This window comes from Ischnura elegans, chromosome 6 (genome assembly GCF_921293095.1).
Source record: "Ischnura elegans chromosome 6, ioIscEleg1.1, whole genome shotgun sequence".
Classification (NCBI taxonomy): domain Eukaryota; kingdom Metazoa; phylum Arthropoda; class Insecta; order Odonata; family Coenagrionidae; genus Ischnura; species Ischnura elegans.
Window position 1 is genome coordinate 47,500,941 of NC_060251.1, and position 24,685 is coordinate 47,525,625.

At 37.6% G+C, this 24,685-nt stretch overlaps 1 protein-coding gene across 4 annotated transcripts in view; it reads left to right on the forward strand.

Annotated features, from left to right (window-relative positions):
* The window catches only part of LOC124160610 (glutamate receptor ionotropic, kainate 2), a 1,073,818-nt gene that overhangs the window by 922,758 nt on the left and 126,375 nt on the right, over positions 1-24,685 (forward strand). For all 4 annotated transcript variants that reach the window (XM_046536503.1, XM_046536502.1, XM_046536505.1 and 1 more), the window contains exon 6: positions 20,082-20,246. In XM_046536503.1, the coding sequence (XP_046392459.1) occupies positions 20,082-20,246 (165 nt within the window). The remainder of the gene's footprint in view (positions 1-20,081; positions 20,247-24,685) is intronic.

A 24,685-nucleotide genomic window follows, 5' to 3' on the forward strand; every position in this document is an offset into this window, starting at 1 on the left:
CAGGCCATAAACACCGTTTATCTCCTTAAACGGTGCGCAGAATTTATAGTACGAGGCATGTTTTTAAAGTAAGTACCGTTTTGACATAAAAAAAAACAAGGAAATTTTTTCCAAAAATAATAAATTCACTTGAAAGGCCATACTTTACTCTACTTTTCTACATAATTCCCATTACTATTGAGGCATTTATTGTATCTTGGGATCAGCTTTTGTATGCCATCGTCAAAGAAGCTTGCCGCCTGATTAGACAGCCATTTATAACAAATTATTCTTCCAAAGTAATTCATGACCAATGCGCTATATATTGTTTTCGACAATGTATTAGCATAGAATCCTCAAAACCACATTGTGTGATACAAGCCAAGGCACTTACAGTTCGTGGTCACAATTTTATATTCTGTAGGCTTTCATCCGAGGGATTAATCTTACTATATAGCGTATTTTGACTGTGCACTCAATGAACATTGCCTATTAGTAATATTTTGATAACTACCTCTTAAGTGAAAAGTAAATTATTCATTCTTGCGTAATACTTTCCCTATGCCTGTCATGAAAGAGGTCGCGAGTTCTAGTCCCACCTGGTTAGGTTGCCCCTATTCAGGGCATGGATGTTCATTCCTACGTTTCATGCGTTCAATTGCTAAAAATAAAAATGTCAATTTATATGGTTAATGGTGCAGCTTTCGTTGGTACAAAGAGTAAATGAATAAATTTTTTAAAGTGTTATATTGACTTTATTATCTGCTTGAGCAGTACGTCAAAAATTTTATAAGATTTTTTAAACATTCAGTAACGGTTATTACAAACAGACAGAGTGAGTTTTTTCTACTTTCTAAGGTACATGGAAAAAAATCAAGATATTGAATAGAATATGAATCTCAATTTCTGTTATTAAAGGATATTAAGTTCAGCTAGCCCAGGATTAAAGGTATGAGTTGTTGAGAAGGCTTGGAACTCGAGAACACGACCTTTTGTTGGTAGGAGTTAAGGCAGAGAATGCATTAGAGGATAGCGTTTTACACTCTAAGTAATGGGTCAGACATTAAAGAGCCATGCTACCCGTGTTTCAGACACAGACCGTGTTTTGCAGTCCCCAAAGCATTTGAAACCAGGTGCTTGAAGCGTACCATCTACCCGATAATTGGTTGAGATACTAAACTCCATGTTCTGTTAAAAATAGATAACTTTAATCTCCACCCAAGAATGGATTATGAAATTGTGTTGCCATATACGTAGTTTTATATTCCGAATTGGCTCCATTTGGGTGAAACATTGATGATCTTTAACTTAAAATAACGCATTACACCCGCTCAACTTCTATTTTTTCGCAATGAATACCTCATTTAACAATAGTTTACCAACATGAACTTTGCAAGGCATATAGCATCTTAATGATTAAAAATTACCACGGTATTTAATCAGTTATAAAATTATTTTAGTTGAGAAAATGCAAATTTTAACTGTGATCTTTTCTGAAATTCTAGAAAATTTCAATATGATAGTGAGTTAATAGAGTAACTTTTCGAACTAAGTGCAAAATGTCACCGTTAACTATAGAATGATGCGACATCTCATGAAATATCTGTTTGTATGTCACTCAAAGTTAATTTCAGTGCGTAGTTGTGTCATAAGGCGTGCAGTTATTGTATCCTCTGTTGTAGAATAAGTGAAATATTACAGAGTTGATTCCGCAATATTATATACATTAAAAAGTTCCATTCAAAATATGGTTCTACAATTTGATTTTCTATTCACCAGTTAATTCTTTTTAATATAAGTTTTTAGTTTTAAATATCAAAATTTGTTAGGGTATATTTATTTTTTCTGACTTAGAGAATAATCTTCTTACACTTACGTGAAAATTTAGTGAAAAAGTACATGTTTTCTGAGAAAATGTGAAATTATTCACTCTTACTAATTTTTTAATCAATTAATATATTACTTGTCTTATATTTTTGTGAGAAAATTATTTTATTTCCCCAATTTCACGTCCCAATCCTATCATTCAATATGGAATTAAATGGGTCACCAGCTTTTTCTTTCGCAAATAAATTTATCAATGGCTCGTAGAAAATTTCTGGCAGTTTGAGTTGCCGAACCATGTCTTTTTTGCATAACGAGAATCATTTTATCCACATGAAATGGCAAAACGCTGCACTGACGTAAAATCTTTTATCTGAATTTAATTTAATCACTGAACTCACAGCGGCTGAGGAAAACATGTCGTAACCAACTGCCATGTGACTGCGAGCTAACAGTTTTAAAGCTTTTTGGAATTAATGCTCTCTTGTTAAAGCTATTCTGTGTGACTACATTCAGATAATTTTTTTCTGATTTTTCGATTAACTTATTTTCTGATTATTTCGATTAACTTATTTTCCTGAAGTTTTTTCTCAAAATATTTGGATATTACCTTTGATATCATACAAAATCACAGAACATTTATTTTAATCTTCTACATGAATCCAACGTGTAGAGTACTAAAGCTCTGTGTTAGCTATAGGATCCCGGGCTGTGACGTCTTCAGCCGTGCAGCAGTATGCTCGGCAGTCCTGCACTCGTTGTTTGTCCTTAAGTCTCTGCTTTGAAGCCTTTGAGCAGCCACATCCAAAATCAAAAGGCTAAAGCAGTGGGAAACAGGCAACCGCCGCTCTGGGAGGAAGTTTAACATATAGCCGGAAGAGGTCTTGGTGAAAAAGCAATCCTTCAGAAGTTTGCCTGCGACGGTTCTGGTATTTCATTTTATTTCTCGTTGGAGCAGCCAGAAAGTGACTTCTGGAGTCCGGTTAGCCTGTATTGACAGATTTCGTTTTTTGTGATCATTTACCCCGAGGTAAATACCCCTTACCCTCCAGCGGAGGAGCATCTTTAAGTACCTGTGGCAATTTATATTGCTTACGAAATGATTTCTATTTTGTTCTCTTTAAATCAATAGCTCTTGGAGTTCTAAAACTTGTTGTTTTTCCAAAGTGCCAAAAATTTACGTTTCATTCTTCGTGGCTTTGCATCCATGGATATAAGAGTGCATAAAAATGTATCAAAAATATAAATGCCTACTGTCACCCATTTAGGCTACAAAATATGTTAATAAACACAATGGTTTTACGTTCCCTTTCTGGAAATAGTTGGTCTCAAAATTTTTAGATTTATTTTGGTTCGTATGTTTCATTGCTACATTCGGCGTTAAATGAGAGATCAATAAAACAGTCGATTCAATGGTTTTATGGCTAAAATTATAAATAATCGTATAATTCCTTTCGAAGTTGATAGCTAAAATAATCAATCAAAAACCCATTTTCGATACAGCGTTTTACAAAATATCATGCCTGAGTTTGCAGATGCGAAAAGAAATAGTTTTTGACATTTTTAAAGAGCGGAATCACATTCTTATTTTATTGATGGAAGGCATTAAAATTAAAGTTTTCTTAAGCCGATAGCTTGGTAAAATTTGTTTTGGATCAATTTAATCGAAAAAATATCTTAGTTTCAACGGCCTAGGTTCACCTTGTTTTTCTTACCAGTGTCATTTGGCGCCTTTAATCGAACCGATCGACACTTGAGTTTTAAAAACTCTGCTGACAGAAGATAGATGCAGGAAATTACTTCTGAACATATTTCATCAATTCTTGATATTCAATTTATATTAAAATTTGCGGGATTTATGTCAAGATCATACCACGTACTGAAAGTTAGCCTAAATCCAAATTATGGAGCTGAGATAACGAAGCACGATTCTGAAATTATGTTTTTGTTTCCAAGAATATAAATAAATCATATTTGTTTAGATTAGTGAGGGAGCGTAAGCTTTTATTTGGTGTTCAAGTTTTTTAGTCTATAATAATGTGGATAAATTTTATTTTCTTGCCGTTACTTTCCTACCTTTTTACCTTCTTTTTCATTATTGAACCCGATACTTTTTGAATTCGGAGAGGGATTGAAGAATGTATATATTTTTACAGAGTTATTAAAGCACAGCATTTTCCTTCTGGAGACTGCTATGCTACCACTTTCCAAGAAGTCTTACCGTTTGTGACCCCAGCCCCAATTTTAGAAATTCCGTTGCAGATTATGGGACTATGGCTGCCCCTAGCGTAATTTCCAGGTAAATAATTCACTTTGATACTCCAGTCCTTCCTTGAAATGCACCATGCATGTGCGCTTGACATTTGAGGATACGGTGAACATCCTACGCCCTTCTTTGTTTTATTTAGTATCTCTGTACACCTTCGAGTAGGAACACAGCATCTGTCGTCCATATTGCCACAAAGGAGATTTACTCCTACCGAACTATATGTTTTGGATGTATCACTGTATAATTTCCATACCTTTTAGACTTATATAAAATTAACCCCTATTCGCTGGCGGGAATTTAAAAAATTGCGGCCTTTGCTTGAATTTATCCTTAGAATAGCAGATTTACTTGTCCCGAGCTATCTATTTTGGATATTTCTCTGGAAAACTTCCATAGCGTTGCGGTTTAAATAAAATTTATCTTCATCTGTCCGCTAGCCAAAATTTAAAACAAAGATATGAATGGCTGAATTTATCGTTATAATCGACTTGTCACTTCGGATATTCTTCGAGCAGGTCTTCTTGCTGACCTTCTTTTTTAAAATGATAATTTTCATCAAACATCTTTCAGATTACAATCGATGGTTTTAACTGAAAGTATTACTGTCTATTTAATTGCATTCAAATTATCTTGTGTAGTTAGGGGTAGTGTTCTCGTCCAATATATCATCTAATTTTAGATTTTTACAGTATTCCAAGGCTAAAAAGACTCATATTTTTGTCATTTTTTGATACGTCGCCCATTTTCTAAGAATTTCAGAATAAAAATTCATCGGCCAGTATACGGATACGTTGATGATGTCAGAAGCTTCAGCGGAGTGGGTCAGCGGTTCTCAGCTACTCCTCGGCCTTGCACTTCGGCCTCATGTGGTCCATTGCTGTTCGCCCTTATATGAGTGATACTTTCTCATACAATGAGTTGTACTCTCTGAACCATTAAATCAATCAGGATTCAATTGTCGCCATCAATTCCTTAACACATTGGTGGCAACAAACTGTAGTCTCTTCTATCTAAGATTCATGAAAAGTAGGGGGCAACTATAGTTTATTGTTAAAACGAATGAAATCTGCTAGAAATAGGCTGAATGTTAAAAATATTTATACTTCTGTTACTTACCTTAACTTGAGCTATGACTCGTAATATTTTGTTTTTATTGAAATTAACTATTAGCTGAAAGTACTAGATGTTAACTAATTTTGAAAGAAATTCACTTTTGAGATGTAATTAAAGATCGGCATCAATTACCAAATTTTAGAAGAAGATTTAAGTTCGTTGGTTATTTTTAATGATTAGCCATTTTGATAAAAAATAAGAAAAATGACTTTAAAATGAGTAGTTATAAAATAAAGACTTGTATTTTCCTATATCGCTCTCTTCCTACGGTATTCATGCCGAGAAATAGATAGTCCTAACCCTTTCTCGGATTGGTTGATGACGTATGACGTCATGCCGTGGGTATTATTGCTCCTATTTTATTAATCTGCTTCGAGCATTATCCTCATGTGAGTCCCCGTAATTAACGGCATTATTAGTGATTCGGTCATTGAGTGAGTTGGTTCTCCTTGAAAAAGTTAATGACCTGGAAATCAAATGACGCCATCAGCTCATGTGCAGCAGGCAATGGCATTGGGATTTATTTATCTTAGACCTAGGGGCAAATGTCTGAGAGGAAGATTTTTTGTCATTACGATACCACTCTTTCAACCAGCGGTGTCATAGTGCCGAAGCGCAACGGAACGCCGCGCCGTTCCGGCACTGGTTAGCAAAAGACGTAATAGTCAAATAACACTTTTATAAATTTTTTGTCACAAAATTTCTTGTATATACATTCGTCACCAAAACAAAAAATTGCAATAAAATGTAAATAATAACTTGTAATAAAAAACATACAGAGTTATATTTCACTTCTCAAAAATTAAAGTAAAGTGCATTCCGGCACTGCTACTTTTGCCATGACAGCACTGCTTTCTAATGAATTACGATATTACCGTTCTGAGTGAACGACGCCATTTGCATGGAGAAAAAATTACTAGACGAGACCCTGATGGGCTTTCGCATCTGAGGTGATGGTTGTTTCACGAGGTGACGTCTCCGATGATTGATTAGTATCGGAACGGAGTCCCAGGGAAGCCTGTGACTATGAGGAACACTACTTGCAACCAGGCTCACAGCTATCAATCGCCTTTGCCCGAGCGTATATGTGAACGGGAGATAATGGGCGGAGCATTTCGAATGACAGCGAACAGTGTTCTCCTCAATGAGAAGTACTGTAATATTCATGGGATGCCAAGGGAAAAAATTTTGTTCTTAATGAAATATGAAACGCATGTGGCACAGTTTCGTGCACACGATTTCTTCGGAAGTTTTTGCTCATTGCGTTTTGAGTTCCAAATATCATGGTTCGGCAATATTTTTTGATATGATAAATTTCCCCAAGAAATTGTAACTTGAAAATATTTTTTAGAAAAGCGTTCTATTATCAATTATTAATTATAATCGATTTTCAATGAGTTTCAAAAATAAGAACACCAATTTTTCCGTTTTGGGATCCATTCCCTTATTATTGAGCTATTCGAAAGGAAAAATCGAAGGTCCTAACCTTTTCGCAGGAAAAATGAGGACGTCACAGACTCATGTCGAGGGTTGCGCCGCTTTTCCACGCTTCATCGTTGACTCGTTCTATTGCTGCGTGTAGTTATATGTATTGTTTATGCTACAATGATTGATTGCGTCACACGTTGAGAGGTTCTCTCTGAGCGAGTAAATTGGCTAAATTTTTTTTTTTTTTTTTTTTTTTTTAAGTATACCGGGACTAGCCACGATGATAACTTTTACGGGAGTCACCCGCAATGCTAATGCAATTTTCGCACAATTGGCTAAATCTCTATCGACGGCAGGTACTTATGAAATGCGAGCGGTAACTTTCGCATGAAATCAATTGTATGCGAGTTCACTTCGTAGAATGGTATCATGATAGATTCAAAAATTAACTTTGCTATATTCCACACAGTACTTATTTATAAAAAAAAACACCTACCGGTTTTCACCTTTTCAGACCATTATCAAGAGGTTTTTTAAAAAAAACTGGTAGATTTTTTAAATAAATAACAAAACTTATTTTTTAATATATTCGGAAACTTTCGTGTTATTTTTTCGTATTCTTTCGTAACGTAACTTTTCTTTCCCCTTGCAGTTACGAAATTCTTTCGAATTGAGATTTCGAGTCTCAGTGAATGACACTATTGTGATGAAGGTGATTACGATGTCCCATTTTTCCGGAGTAAGTGTGCGGTTGGTGGCTCGGGAAGGTGCGGGAGACCCCGTGGTCGGGTGTTGGTATGGTTTTGGAGTGGTGTGGGCGCAATTCTATTACGCTGCAACATTCGCCCGGCCGTCATCTCGACCGCCTCAACCCACTTCGCCCCGACGGCATATATCCCACGGCGGACCACGGCTAATCTGCATGCCAGGATGGGGACTTCATTAGCACCTAATTGTTTCTGCTCGGAACTCTGCCCTCGAGTATAGAGGCGTAAGGCGAATGGAAAATAGTGGCTGGCATCAAAGAGGCGAGGGGAACGACGCAATTGCTAAAAGAAGGTTTTAAACAACAGAAGGTTATCAAAGTGGATATTTTAAAAATCTGTCGAACTTAATAGAATCCAATTATTTGGAAATACTATCAAATTAGTATGTCATTCTGTGGAATGAACGTGCAGAAGCTTCCATTTCATTTCGTAATCAAGATTCAGGGCAGACTGTTTTTCACCATCATATTCGAGAAGCCGGTCTAGTCTTATATAATCCACAACAGTTGAAAGGCAATCGGATAAGCTTTTCATAGTACACAACAAACGCGCTAGCTCTTCAATTTCATTTTGTATTCATGATTGAGGGTTTACTGTTTTTTATTTAAAATCTAAAAAATAATAGAAAAAGTAACACCTCTGAAATAGCTCTTGTAACAAATATAGATCTTAATTTTGTAGAAGTGACTAGCTTAAGAATTTGTATTTGACTTGAGTGAAAAAAGTGCAAAACTTACATGAATTCGATAGTCAGTGTCTTTATTCTTCATCGGAGCCCAGAGATTAGTTGAAGCCGCCGACAACTAATGAAAAAAAAACTCTTAAAAGAGAAGGATTTGGTGTTAAGGAAGAAAAAGAAAGTACTCGAGCAGTTGATCGATTTCCGTTTAAGTGAGGAAGAGATTAGAAAGTTTGAGGCGTTGTAGATCGGAGCCTTTTAAATGCATGGTTTTTTTATCGTTTGGCTCGTCACTACTTGTAAACTTTTAATTATAGCCCATAATTTGTTTTATATAATTGTAAAAAACATAGGAAATAATTGTGAGTGATTTTGAAATCATGGCAGGTGCACATGAAGGGAAAAAATCCACCAGTAGACTAAACTCATTTGTATATGACTGAATTCAAACCATAATACAAAAAATCAACTCCGAATGTTTCAAAGTAGAGATATCCTTAGTTGATATTAGTCCTAGACGAATTTTATTTCCTCTCACGATTTCTGTAGTTTTTGGAGAGGGTATGAATGCGTATGAATATTTCCAACATTGATCATTTCCAACTAAAAATACTGATCCACTTCGAAAACAGGTCATATTTTATAGAAGTATGAAAATAATGTATAGTCTTCTGTTAGCAATAACTTAAATTCAGTCTCTCAATGATTCTTTAACCAAAATTAATCCCTCGTATAGCTTGAAAAATGTATCTACCAAGGTCGTAAGCTTTCTTTGACAATATAAGCAATTGGATAAAAGAAAATAACAAAATTATCGAAGAAACTGGGTATATTCGGTTTAAAATTACTCAAATATGCTCTTACTCACTCGCTTTGCAGACTTGCCTCACGGGATTTAGATTTATACTTTCGCAGCAAAACCAGATGGTTCTTCTGTTCAGGGATGGTTGTGAAGAGAAACGAAAATATTTCGTTTTTACCTGGAGCGAAACGAAAATACGAGGCCTGGACTTAGTTTCGCTTCCGCACGAAATTAAAATCACCAAGGAGTTAAGTTGCGACCCGGGACAAAATTTTACTCCCAGGAACGAAACTAAATTAACTGAAACTCCGCTGCTCATAGTTAAGCTTCGATCCCAGAAGTTGATTGGAGGGGGAAAAGAGGGAATAGTTTCGACCCATTGCGTTTGACATGCGTGTAGAGGTTAAAACATGGAGCTTAAAGATCAAATGTCCAGTTTGCGTTCACCGTCTTCCTGTAAGTGTTAAAAGTATGAGTGCCCCATACATCAAATGGTGGTAGGCCGACATCTACTTCATTAAACCATACTTTGTAATCGGTGTGTGGGTCGAAACTAAACCGTTCGAAGGTGAAGCACGTTTTCCCACTGGTGCGAAACATTATCTGTGTTTCGTTTCGTCCCACAGTTTTACTTTATGTTGAATTAAAACTTTTGGGCTATGTCGCCGCGTCAGATTTTGGGTGGCCCCAACGTTTCCCGACCGATGCTGGTCGCTTTCTCAAGGGAATCTGAAGAGGTGGGATTTAAAATTGATATATATAGGTATACGTGACACGATTCCCTTGAGAAAGCGACCAGCATCGGTCAGGAAACGTTGGGGCCACCCAAAATCTGACGCGGCGACATAGCCAAAAAGTTTTAATTCAACATGACGAGCACCCGCGAAATTTTTAACGAAGTTTTACTTTAGTTTCGACCCGAATAAGTTTTGGCTCCGATTTTGTTTCGACCATAAGTTTAGCTCCCCGGGTTTAAATCCATTCCGTTTCGTTTCTACATTTCACTCTCGGGAACAAAAGTATTGAAATTATACTGGTCTTGACTTTTGTTTAGTTTCACTTGCCATCCCTGCTTATCTTGCGATTTCTATTGATGCGATTCGCTCTCTCATACGGAGCATTATTGGAATCCCCTTGTCGGCACGCGATTTATATTCGATTATCGTCTGCCACCAGAGGAGGAAGGAGGTCAAGGGATAATGGTGTGTTGGGGGAGGATTCTGAAGGGATGGATGGAGAAGACTAGAGGACCGAGATCGGAAAACTTTCCCGTGCGTCGTCTCACATGACTTTTCACAGTCGGCGCACGGTGTGCGAGATAGAAAAACAAAGCATAAAAAAGGTGACGGTGAAGAATAAAAAAATCATCTAATTGGGACGGAATAACGAGGAGATATGAGAGGGAGATTTCTGCGCGCGAAAAGAAAAAAAAATTACCCTTAATGGTATCGGGGCGATCATTATACGCACGGCGCTGAAGTGGGGCAATGCGACAGTGTGACACTTACGAAGCGGCGGAGTGAGACATGCAATATGAAACTGGCATGTGCTTTCATAAGTCATCTGAACGTGCCTAGTTGTAGACGTCCGTAGTTGCGCCGGCTTTAATTCTTGAATGATGAAGCTGACTTGTAGTTGTACACGTGGAATGATCTAACCACAGGGTGTTATTGTTAAACATGGTTGCTTAAATATAATGATTAAAAGTATTTTATTGGTTAAGGTAGATTAATGTGTTGAATTTTGCCAAAACCCCTATTTTCCATCTGAAATTGAGCATTATTTTTCAAAAGATTGTAGCACTTTTCATTAATTTTTTTACTGCGTACAACGCGTTTCGACTCGAAACACGTTTACAGTAATATTGATTAAAATATGAGCGGTTTTGTATTTGGAGTCATATTTACTTCATCCAAATGAGTGGAGTAGGTAGTTGTTGAAGGCACGCATGAAAATATATGTCTGTATGCTGGGCTAAAAGTATTTGTATGAAACTAATTTAATTAATAACAGAAATCGGCTTTATTGATTCTTTTGATGAATGATTAAAAAATAACGCGGAAAATAAAAAATACTCTGTGAAGAACGAAATGTGACACATGTAGCAAGTAATACTTCCTAAGCGTCACTATGTAAGCTGAAGGGCTGGTATTAGGATAATAATTATTGAAACAGCTGTAGTAATTTTCCACACCTTTTTAATATTTCTCGACTGGTTTCAATGCTTACGAATCATTTTCAAGAGCTGTCTGAGTCTCTGTCAACAGTCTGTCTGATTGGTACTAGGAGCTGAGCGACACCCTTCTAAGAAATTATTACTCTCTCCAGTTGCTTCGCGAATGAGCAACGGGAAGTGGATACTTCTACTTGGAAGTTCTCATGCCAAGGTTTCCTAATATTGTGCCAGAGTATTGTAATATACTAGATATTTACAATTTTGAATTCAACCCGTAACGCTACCACGTATATGTATTCACTACAAGACTAGCATATTCCTCACAAGCAACCATAAGCCCACTTAATATTTCAAAAACAGAGTAGCAGCAATAGGATGGAACACTCAAAATTAAAAATTGGTTTTTCGTTATTTAAAACCAAAAAGATATGATTGAAAAACACACACGCCAAATTTTAGAGCTCATAGTCGATTTTTAACCGAGATAAGTAGCTTTGAAAGTCCGCTAGGAGCTTCGGCCACGCCCACGGCGCGAAACGTATTTCTATTGGCTGACGCCGCGTGACGTGTCAACCTATTAAGTTATTAACCCAAAGTTAAAACTATTTGCTAGTATTCATTCAGTACGTATTTGCCTCCGATTTCTCTCTTTTGTTGTAAGATTTGCAAAGTTATCCCTGTTTATAATTTACTATTTGTTCTTCTATTTATAGAACTGGCGGCACCGGGAGTCAAATGTGCTTATTTCTGTTTATTGTGAGTAATTCGATATCGCAGTGTTCCTGAATTTGAGATTATCATGTATTAGTTTGAACTATTTGACACATCACCAGGTTAGCGTCGAAGACTCTTTCCGTTGCAGTGGTTGGCTTTTAATGCGCAGATAGAAACAAAGAGGGAAAACCAGGGCAAATATGCAGTAAATTCACACGAAATAATCACTATATCCAACATAAATTGAAGCATAATCATATATTTGCAATTAAAAATTAAAATTCCCCGTTGAGTGCGTATATATTTAAGCACATACGAAATTTTTGCGATGTGTGGTCAAAGACAACAAAAGGAGTAATGGTAACTAATTCTCTTTGAGAAGCAGAAGAGATTTACATTAAAATGGCCCTCACACATTCTATAACAGCCTATTTCTGAGGTAATATGCAGTCTCCGTGCAGCGTCGCACCACCGCCTTCCCCGGTCTGGGTCGTTTGGCACCACAAAAAATACTTTTCTGGCGTTTAACGAGAGGTAAATTTACATCTCGGCATACAACAATATACATAACGTTTCCTCCCACTCATTTAAAATTCTCCGTTTTATCTAGTATTTACTTATACTCGAAATAACGTATACGACAATGTACTCCTTATGCAAGCAATGCAGATATCATGAGGTTCACACGTCATCAACATGGCGTCGCCCGAGAAATACGTTTTTGGCGCGGAATTCAAGTTGAAACTTCAAACTGCTCTAGGGGCGAAATTATTCTGCGCTCAATGGTAAAATTTGGTGAGAGCCTTTCTTACACCCATTGCCATATAAATCAGACAAAATATTTGGTAGTGTAATCCCTTCTATTAGGGACGCTCATGACAATGTAACGACATGGAAAAAATTATAAGAACATTCAAGTTGCTCATTGCCTCATACAATCTCCTCATAACGTGTTATTTGGCAGGTCACGAATGGTGTAATGAGAGTGATGATGATGTAATAATCGTCTCGAAAACTAATGAATAAGGTCATGCAGTTTTGTGAAGCATCGGAAACAAGGAATGTGAGGCTTAAGGTGAAAGTAGGTAGTCACGATATAGAAGATGCGGAGCAGTTCAACTTTTTGGGTAGCACATTAGAGGAAAACGATCACAGCAACACAAGTCTCTATGGTAGGATGTTGTGTCTGCAATGGAGGCATTAATAAATAAGATAGGTGTTAGGAGAAGATCGCTGAAATAATTACATGAAATATTACTTTATTTTGACAGGATCACAATATAAGAGAATTTTATAATGGAAGTAAAGAGTCTTATCTGGAGTTTACCACTGAAACGTGGAAGCAATGAATGAAGACAAGTGAAGACTGAATGCGTTCGAGACGAGGGTGTGGAGAATAAATGAGGTGAATTGGACAGATGGAAAGGAATGACTAAATTCTGAAAATAGCAAGTGAGGAGGGAAAACTTTTAGAAGAGATAAAAAGAAGACAAAGGATCTATATGGATCACTTACGAAAAGGAAATGAGATGATAAAAAGTGCATTAGAGGAAAGAATTTCACTTAAGCGAGGAAGGGGTATGAAGAATGGGACTGAAAGGAGAAGAAAAAATAATTTATAGACTGAAAAGAGATTAATAGACCCTGTTGTAAACTGAAAAATAAAGTTCAACAGATTGGTGGAAGTTAGACACATTTAAATAAATAAAGAATTGTAGCATTTTTCTACAAAACGTTTTACTGCAGGGCCATTTCATCTCAAATCAGGCAGAGGGGTGTCAGGTGACCATCACCGATTTCTCTGAAATTTATATATGTAAAAGCAGTATCCTTATGATGAATAACGATGACTTTGTCTCTGCTCAGAACTGAACCGTCATAAAGTTACCGCCCCTTGAACAGTGCAGTGCAAGGCCTCAGAGTAAAAAATGAAAAATCACATAAATGTTGATTACTAAGGAACCATGGCCCGTAAAGCAGTGGTTATTGTTTTATTTGGAAGAGAATTCATTTATGCACATTATGGCATAACTTTCAAGTCATTTGAAGCAATAATAAACAAATAGCACGTCTTTAAACAATAAAAATTAGTCATTATTTAACAATTTATTACTAAAAAAGGCCACCTTTTATTTTCTTTAAAATTTCTCAGCGGGTAGTTTAAATGTTCTGCTTTCAATTAAAAAAATAAAAAAAGGTAGTATTTTTACATTTTTTGTTTTAAGGCATGTCAAAGTTAGGCATGTTTTCGACTCTTTTACACCAAGATTGCATACCTTCAAGGGGGGAAAATGCCGTTTCATTCTACCTAGCATTCATAACAGTGTAAAGTTCCTATCTGAATGATTGGTTACATCTATTGACTGAAAGTAAGTTCAATTTTGTTTACTTCCATGGCATCCAATGTGTGCAAACACCCATTGCTACTGGCTGGAAACGGTGAATGAGCTGCAATTTGCACAGAGTATTTTTCAATGGCACTTCACATAAGTCTTTCTTCTACTTTGGGCCATGTGGAACATTTCGATGGATCATGTGGATGCATAAATGAGACACTAATGTCATTCTCTTCTAAAGACACTGCAGTGATTTTTGAAATTGACCAGGTTTTTCGGAAACACACAACAAAGTCATTCATGGTGAGATTTTGAGTACTGTATGTCATTATATCTGAATTTGTTAGTGTCACAGCCTGTTCGATTGTGTGGATTTCAGAGCGAGCTTTAGTTGTCCCGTGTCTGTTAACTACCAAGCATGAAACTGATGATTCCATGTACGGGTGCTACTTTCACCTAATTATTTTTTTGGCTAAATTGAGCTTGTTAACATGTGTAAAATGCAAGTTTCATATTTGGCAAGAATTTACTTACTTAATGAAAGTGAAAAATGTCAAATATGTACTTCATGGTATAATAATGTCTCAGCAGCTTTTGAAGAAGCTAAAGTGAAATGTCTATGAATGACCATGTTAAAATTTTATCATTCTTTTCCACAAGTTAAACTAAACAACATAATATGGCTGCTTTTCCAGTTTCAACCAAACATACGATTGACATATCATGCAGAGCTAAAAAACAACTCTGGCAATGCTGATGTAAACGGCTGGCATCCTCTTCCTCATAGTGCTCAATCAACATTGTGCTCTCATTTTACTTGGATGATGATAAAGATTGTTCTTGTGTAACTCCTAATCAGCAAGATGTGTTCACTGCCATTGAGAATCATTCAGAGAAAACATTCATTCAGACTAATTCATTACTGAAGTTAAGGATTGAACCAAGAAAGGTGTTTATCATCACTATATCTGGAAAATAGAAAGGGAAGCTATTCAAAAAGAGAAGTTGGTAACACTAATTGTTGTGGAGTTAGTGCTTCATTTCGACTTCTCCGAGAATTGGAGTGTGATTCTTCCAGATTAAGTACAACCGTATGACTGGCAAAAAGTACAGATATCAATATTAACCTGTGTGGAATATAATAACTAAGGTATGCAGGCACTTCAGATGATTTCTCACAGGACACTGCACTTGCTTTTCTTAGGATGAATCAAATAGAAGAACAATAGAGTAAAAAGATAAAATATGGAGAAATAAATCATATATTTTAGAAAAGTCAGCCGCTAATTAAAAAAAAACATTTCAGACTTGGAGAAAAGTCTTAAACAGGAAGAAAGTCATTGGTGGTTGTTCAATGCAACAGGACATGAATAGGGTCTTTCTGATAGAGTTGCAAGAATTGGTCAAAAATTATGACACAAACTGAAACCTGAGATATTTCAATTGTGGCAAGTAAATTCAAACAAGTCCTTTGTACAACATGTGAGTATATCCTTGCCTAATATCAAACTTTTGCATTTTACACATGTTAAACTAGCCAAATAGGGTTCATTCCATTCATTTTCCTTCATCAAAGAAAACGAAAGGCATTGATTGCGATTCGTTACCCACCTTTAGTGTACCCATAATATACAAATTATTTGATTTTTAGAAATCGGTGTTTAGACGAATGTTAATGGTCAATTTCAACCTCATTTGAAAAAGGATAGATTGGCGCCGATGCGATGCCACTCCATATGACATCACAGGGACCTAGATGATATACGAGTAGATAGGAGTTTTACATCATCTGAGATTACCAATGTATACATGAGGCACAGAGCTCAGGGAAACATCCCTTAACAATCCCCTCTTAAAATTGCCTTTGGTCAGAGAGTTTTCTTTGTTTGATAGGGTATTAATCCTTATTTAAACCAAGCACTACCTGCTAGCAAGGAACACTACGCTACCGCCATGCTCGGGCAGCAAGCAGCCAGAGGTCACACGGGCTTTTCGCAGCATTCATACTTAGCCGTCGCGTTTTCGTACGCTTGAAAATTTTCACTTTTCATTTAATCACAAAAAACAGATATCACCAGCCAGTAGCAGTGGGTGTTTGCACACATTGGATGCCATGGAAGTAAACAAGATTGAACTTGCTTTCAGTCAATAGATGTAACCAATCATTCAGATAGGAACTTTACACTGTTATGAATGCTAGGTAGAATGAAACGGCATTTTCCCCCCTTGAAGGTATGCAATCTTGGTGTAAAAGAGTCGAAAACATGCCTAACTTTGACATGCCTTAAAACAAAAAATATAAAAATACTACCTTTTTTATTTTTTTAATTGAAAGCAGAACATTTAAACTACCCGCTGAGAAATTTTAAAGAAAATAAAAGGTGGCCTTTTTTAGTAATAAATTGTTAAATAATGACTAATTTTTATTGTTTAAAGACGTGCTATTTGTTTATTATTGCTTCAAATGACTTGAAAGTTATGCCATAATGTGCATAAATGAATTCTCTTCCAAATAAAACAATAACCACTGCTTTACGGGCCATGGTTCCTTAGTAATCAACATTTATGTGATTTTTCATTTTTTACTCTGAGGCCTTGCACTGCACTGTTCAAGGGGCGGTAACTTTATGACGGTTCAGTTCTGAGCAGAGACAAAGTCATCGTTATTCATCATAAGGATACTGCTTTTACATATATAAATTTCAGAGAAATCGGTGATGGTCACCTGACATGATTTTGCACTATCTGCCTGATTTGAGATGAAATGGCCCTGCATATAACATATTTATTTCTATTCGCATTTCAAGAATTCCAAATTTAAATACCTAATTAGGGAAACTATTTAAATATGTACTATACAAATATGATATGTGTGTCTTTTGGATGATGGTAAAAACAAAAAGAGATAAGATTAGAGATAAGGCGATAAGGGACAGCAGGAGTCGTTCAGATAAAGGTGCAAGCCAGGAGGATGTAATGGTTCAAACATATTTTAAGAAGCTATGAGGAGTATTCGGGAAACAGAACTCAAAATTTTCCCACTAGAAGGGAATAGAACGAGGAGATTATTAAAGAGATTATGAAGGAACAATGTTGAGAATGAATTGAGGGAGAAACGTTTGACTGAAGGATCGTGTGTCTTGGCGGCGTCTAATTATGAGCAGCGACCCCTAACGGGAATAGCAGCAGAGATAGAAGGAGATTAAATTTTTCCTTTCCATTGCATTTCTTTCATAGAAACTGTACCCCGGGCCAGTTGGTCCATAAAATATCCGAAGATAGGTAATCCAAATTGCAATTGAAGATGGAAGGATTAATACATCCGAAAGAGATTTTTACATTATCTTATGTAATCATCGATGGGAAGGCAAACTGGTGTTAACTTGCAGAGGTCTTAGCTAAGTATGAGATGTATAAGATCGTATTCTTGCCGTAGCCCTTGGCAGATTAACACATGTTCCCGTTTGCCAATCATCATAGCCTAAGGCTATCGCAAAACCAGATTCGGAGATATTTTCCATACAATTATTTTCAGATTTTTTATATATATTTTGATATGCCATTATAGGCACATGTTCACGTAAGCCAGTTATTGGCTCAACCTAAGTTTACAAGTCGGTCAGTCGGCAAAAATTCCATCCACATGCACATCACTCTTCCTATTCCTCACATTTTTATTTTATAATTGAAAAACCGATTCCCTCGTCATCCATGTCCGTTCATTGAGAACCCCAGCTCACGCCTATCTCCCCAGGGTGCTTCCGAAAATTCCCTGAAACGACGGCGAGATAATTTTTTCCTCTCCTGGGTGCGACTCCGTACCTCCACATACTTTTTTTCCCAGGGTCCTGGAGCTCTCCCATGGGTGCTGCCCTTCAACAAACTCCTGCCTCGGTTCTATGTAAATTTAAACTGGGGGTCTGTTCTCCCCTCGAGGGAACAACGTGGTCGAGAGGGTGTTGTTAGGTAAAGGCAGTGTGCGGCGCCCCCATCGCGACGGGAAAAATATGGTGGTTTTATGGTTCGCCTAGCCACGCTAAAAAGAAAGAGTTGATATTGGTGTTATGATCGAGGAGAGGGACTTTACTATGCGACTCTCATGTTCCACACGCCATATGGCATCCACCCTTGTTACAATCCAACATCGGATAGGTTTCCCAATATCGCTCGGTTGTATCTTCACGAACAATTATCAGGTTGGTTGGACACAACCAGACTCATCCAGTAAGGTACCCTCAGTACTCACTTTTATTCCTTTTAAATTTTGCATTCTTATTCATCAGATTATTAGAATACGAGGTGTGGAAATTAGCGGTATCTCTTTGTGACCGTTTGCGTGTTGACTGGCGAAAAAATTAGCTTGAAAATTTAGTATTTCTACAGCTTTGATTTAATTGCCTAACTCGGCTTAGAAATTATTAAAATCTTTTACTGTGTGGGAGAAATACAAATTCCTGCATCTATCTCTTTAGAAAAATATCTCCTTTGGCTTAACTAATGTGAGTGGGAGTGACTTGATGGAAATCCTTTATCGTAGGAGTTGAAGTAGTAAAAACTTTTCTTTTTCCAATTGAAAAAATTAAAAATTTATATTCCTTCAACTCCTACCTTCTTTAGCTTAACATTTCTGTTGGACCTGGGCATATGGAGCGGTTGTAAGGTGACACTCTGCGTCAATCTGTATGGTATCTGCTCTAGACTTCTCAAAAAAATTATCTGTTATTTCTTCATTGTACATACACCCCACTGGCAGCCTCAAAAGGGGTGTGGCGGGGGTGTCACGGCATCAGCCGGAGCCGGCATCCGGAAAATAAAAAATGGATAGAAAAAGAGATACGCGCTTGAAATTCCTAGAGCACATAGAGCATGCATTAGAGTCCCTCATAGGTGGGACGAAAATAGATTTCCGATAAGTACTCGTTCGGCTGAATATCTCTCATAATGTATCGCTTCTGTCAAACCTGACAACATTGTGATTGTCTAAGATGTTATTCTCAGTGATACCCTAAAAAAACATCTTTTCTAGCTCAAACAATCTATGCATACCTATCTCGTAGCCTCCGTATCTCTCTTAATTGGCTCTATTGGCTCCTATCCCTATTTGCGTAAGTAATGTGTCACGTGATTCTTTCCTTATGACAAGTTTGCAACGAATCTTGCTGCTTTTCATCGTATTTTATTTAGTTCGGGGATGAAATCTTTCTTCGCTGGATTCCATGTGATTCCCGCGTATTTGAATGAAATTATAGCGTTCAGTCATTGAGTAGATACTTTTAATCAGGTCATCCAATCTATTAGTTGTGAATTAAAATTAAACTGCCAGATAATTATATTGTATGTACTTGAGTCAATACAGCTCGTGGGTTGTATTGGAAATTTCCGAGAGAATCAAGAAGCGTGTGACAGCTCAAAATGTATAATATCTGGAACTTTCTTGTGATTTTCTTCGCCTTTATTCACTATAATATGCCTTTCCAAGATTAAACTCCCGAAATAAAGGTCAAAATAGCGACACAGTTGCGTGGAATGTGAGTTTTTTTATATTGATCTCTGTCAAATAATTGGTTCGGTAGTTTTCTTTGAACGGCAAGAGTTATGTGTCATTGTTGATAATTGTTTTACATTAAAAATAATTAATTAATTAATGATAAAACCGATCACAATGCCTTAATTTCAAGGAGTTTACAGATATTTGGAAGGATAAAAAAATAAACAAGCTATTTTATACGTTTGGCTTTATTACGTGGACTCACACGAGTTAATACTACAGTATTTGCAGAAATCATTTTTTTGATATAACCAAATGAATGATTTCTTTCTAATGTGTAGGGGAAAATATTACATTAAATTAACTAAGCTTTAAACTGGAAAAATGTGGTTATTTTACTGTTAAATCTTGCTTAACTTTTCATAAATGAATGAACTGGTATTTCAAAGATGATTTATATTTTAAATTCGTATATATTATAAGGTTTTTTTTTTTTTCTTCCACAGGACATCGAAACGTTCGACCTGGAGGACTTCAAGTACAATTCCGTCAACATTACTGCGTTCCGTTTGGTGGATGTGGAAGAGCCAAGAGTTGCTGATGCGCTACGGCAGATGGAGCGGTTTCAACCAATTGGTCATTCAATCCTGAACAAAAGTGGAGTGATCCAGGTAGGATATAAATGTTTCTCATGACTTGTTGCTAGTTACCAAATTTATGAATTCTTCAATGCTACCATTTAGCAGTATAATATCCTTCAAAGTAAATTATTAATATCGAATACTTTGTATATAATCCTCAAAGCTAAGGCTACTAACGATAATTATTAGTCAATAGAGAGAAGTGAGCGTAGACATTCGAGAGAAATGCAGCATAACCATCATTACCTAGGAAAGTATCCATCGTAATGATAGCCAATTCTGACAGAGACTTCGAGGGTTCTGGGCGAACCCTCACCAAGGGTACAACGCACCGGGACCGGGAACCAAGCACGAAGCTTATACGCCCGCGCACCCGGGGAGGGGCAGGACGGGAAGGAAAAAGGATGGAGACGCCGTCGCGATCGGAGCCCGCCGACGCCTCCAGGGAAAGGAAAGGGCTGGAAGGAGGGAAAATAGGGATAAAACACTCTAGTGCTATGGAAGCAAAGGAGGCCCTACCTAGCGAAACCAAGCGAAGCTATTTCTCTTCCACCATCCCGGGGAGATTTTCCTATGAGGAAGAAAAATCCCAATATAGGGACAGTGGGAAAGCCAATTCTGACAATTATCTTAAACAGGGAATGCAAGGGAATTAATGCATAAGAAAGTAAGTTAGGCCCCTTTCAAACGGGACGGCTTTTCGCCGGCCGCCGTCCACGGCACGGCGCAATGCCTATAAATAACCATAGGTAGCTATGGATGTCTTCAGACGAGCCGAATCGCGCCGTGGACGGCAAGGCGCCGTAGACGGCCGCCGTGGTATCCACGGCTCCCATTTCAATCCGGCCCGGCGCACGACGTCCACGGCGTGAAATAAACACTGTGGTGTATTGGACTGTTCAGACGCGTCGACTTATGCCGTCCGCCGCGTAGTTCTATAGAATTCAGAGTAGCGTGATCAGCGAAGAAATACGGACATGAATAATATTTCATCGTTCCCATATTTTAAATTGTATTTTTGAACGAGATGGGAGATATTGTAGTGGACGCTGACGCTTTTCTACCGAATCCAAGTCATGTGCGTGTGAGATATGTCCAACAGCTATCAACCTATCTAGAGCTAATCATTTATTTAAATGGAGAAATAGAGAAAAAAAGGCTAAAATATGTGTATTCTATTAAATAATAAGACTAACGATACAGGTAAAAATAGTCTATATGACACTATGTGCATATCAATTGTAAATTACGCCGAGTCACGGCATTCCATACCATCGGGGAGCTGCCGCGGACTGCGCGCGCGGCAAAAACATCGATTTTTATTTTGCTTGATTCTAATGGTCGTAGTTGATTTCTGTGGAGGGACACACTAAAACGTTTGATGTAATTTAACGAAAATATCTTGAGGTAACGCGGTGATCCTTTTCTTGCAATCCCAAATAAACACAAAATTTCGACGAAAAACAGAGTCCTCCAATTTGTATCGTATCGGCGATAAATATCGCAAGACAGCGAAGAAATTGGGTTATATGAAATGTAAATTAAATGTGGCACTAAATACATTATATCTTATACGTATTTCCCTTGCTAAAAATTCACTTTCCAACGTCCGTCGAGCACGGTATTCCCCGTGGCCAGCTGAAAGCTCCGAACTGTGCCGCACGTTCGAAAAATCGATCTTAATTTCGGCGTCGCGGGTGGTCGCTATTACCCTTTTGGTATCATTCTCTATAGGTTTTCTTGTATATGTGGTGTAAATATCTCGAGGTAACTCGGTGACCTTTTTTTTATAATCCTGCATGAGCATTAAAGTGGAACCTGAGGATAGTTATTTAAACTTCTTTAAAGGAACTCTACCAAGCCTGCATGACCTCATGGATGCGGAAACAGTTAACTTCCAAATCGAGGTATTGAACATTCTGCAGATGATACAGTAGTCGCGAGCAGTTTCTTCTCCTCTAGCAGGATCAAGTCATTCTCCAGCATCACTTAATTCTACGCCGTCAAACCAGTCAACTTATTCTGTGAGAGAAGTGGTAGTGTTTTGGGATGCAGCGAAAGGTTTCAACTTTATCAATATTTTGTGTATTTTGTAAAAAATTCTTTGTATTTTGTTTTTTTCTTCCTGTTTGATAATAACCTATCAAATGAGTTACTCATTGGCTAGTTACAGATTTCATATTTATATCGAGGTTCCCTAAACTAAAGTTTATATATCAGCAGCATAAATAGACATTTGAAATAATAATTTAAATTTATTTTAAAATTCGCACCTATCCATGATAACGACTCAAGAACTAGTGAATAAATAAGCTGATGGTCGTGCCGATTGCTTGCCGTACTGTTCTCAATATTTCACGGCGCGCCGTGTCGTGAACGGCGACCGGCGGAAAGTCGTCTCGTCTGAAAGCTGCCTGAATTTCACGGCGCGGTGCCGTGGACGGCGGCCGGCGAAAAGCCGTCCCGTCTGAAAGGGGCCTAACACATGCCCTTCATTCTTTAATTACTCATTCAATGCATCAATAAAAAAGCATTGGATGATTCAGATCAATGATTCCTTTCTGTAATTACCGTTAATATTATAATTATCTTATCATAGCTGCAAAGTTCAGGTGAAGACATCCGGAATGCGTCGGATACTCTGAAAAATAGAAATATCTTAACTCTAGTATATTAATGTCCGAACCATTGCATTATCTCTTCTCCTTAAAAACAAAGATATACATGGATATTTCACCAATTTTGTTTTGGTGGTTATCTTTTTAGGAAACTGCGAATCCCAAATTCTTTCCTGATAGTCATGAAAGAGTTATATCGAGTAACGCCTCAAACCTACTACTCCAGGTATTTTTACATGGAAACCTTCTATCATTTACTCAACGCTTCCCTAACCGTGCCATAACACTCCCTTTTAAGGAACAACTATAATATCAGATTTTCAAAAAACCATGAACCGGATACTAGGGCGCGCGTGCACTCCCCTATTATAGCTCCACGAGAATCCCATCGAACGGCGACCGATATTTGAGTCTCCGCCCCGTCATCTCCGGCTTCATCTTCCCACACACAGAGCAAGTCTCCGGCCGCTCCTTCACCGGTGCCTCCTCCTGACCCAGTTCGTTATTTCACTGGGGTAACTCCACCATTAATGCTCCATCTTTCGGTCGCCGACGTTGTCGAAAAGGAAGGGCTGGGTTCACTCAGGAGCAATCGTTGGCTCGTCTTCCTCCGTAAAACTCGAAGACACTCACCCTCAGAGATGGCTTTTGCGATCCATGGCAAAATTCTTCCATTTCGAGGTGACAAGTGTTTGATTTCGTGAATCCTTAAATATCCTGATAGGAAGTGGAGTGAAAATTCATGGAAGATCTAAGCTTGCAGGAAAAATTATGAGACGTCGATTTATGATATTTTATGTAATATTAATTACTTTACAGGATATCTACATGACCACATGGCGTGTGTGCATAGGTTTCCTAGCAGATATTGAAAAACTAGTAAGCATAAACGACGAGGGGGTTAAGTTAGCTGTAGTTCTTCAAAGGACAAAGCATTCTATAAATGTTAATCCCAATCGGAGTGAAAAAATAACTTTAAATGAGAAATAATGAAATCATGTTTTTTTTATCGGTGGATAGGGCGTGTCATTGTACTAAAATTATGGTGGAGTCAAGGGATTACTGCATCTTCCTCTCGAACGATTACTTTATTTTTCCAAATATGTCAAAATTTATATCAATTTTTACAGAAGATATGGGACAGCTGGCTAAGTTAGGGTAAACGATCGAAGATTATGTCGCAAATGAAGGAAAGGACTTGCGTGAGTACGGCAAAGCAGTGAGGAGGATGTCATGGTAATTCTTTAATCTTCAAGTATTCATACACACGAAATATATCAACATTACTATCGCCCCACACAGAGGAAATTTTGAAGTATCAATCCCAGGGTTTATTCACAGTGTTTTTGACCTTAATCCCGATGTTTTGTATTCCATGATCCTGGGATGCACGACTCCCATCCGTTACCCGCATCTTTCTCTTTTGCCCCTTTACTCTGTGGCCTCATCCAGTCAGTTCTATCGCCTGAGAAATCCTTGCCTAAATTTGACGTGCCTTTCCCGAAACTCCGTGTTTGCGGAGAAGTCTCGGATGAGAGGGCCGCCTGCTCCCTTTAAAAGGACCGAAGAGTGTCGCAAAAAGGCTTCAAGAACCACATCATTACGCGGAAGTCGCGAGCTCGAGTTTGGAGACGATTCTTGAATGAATCGCTTCAAGATTGGGTTTTATAGGTGCGTGAAATTCTTTTTCATGGGAGTCTATTGCTAGCGAAAAAGACTGTTTGAGTCTAATGTGAGCAGGCATTAAAGGAAGAAAAGTGCCTATTGCCGGCAATGAATTTAAAGCCATCTCCAATATTTTTTTTACTTTGAACGTGAATTTTGGTACCTTATCACATTTTGCTCAACTGA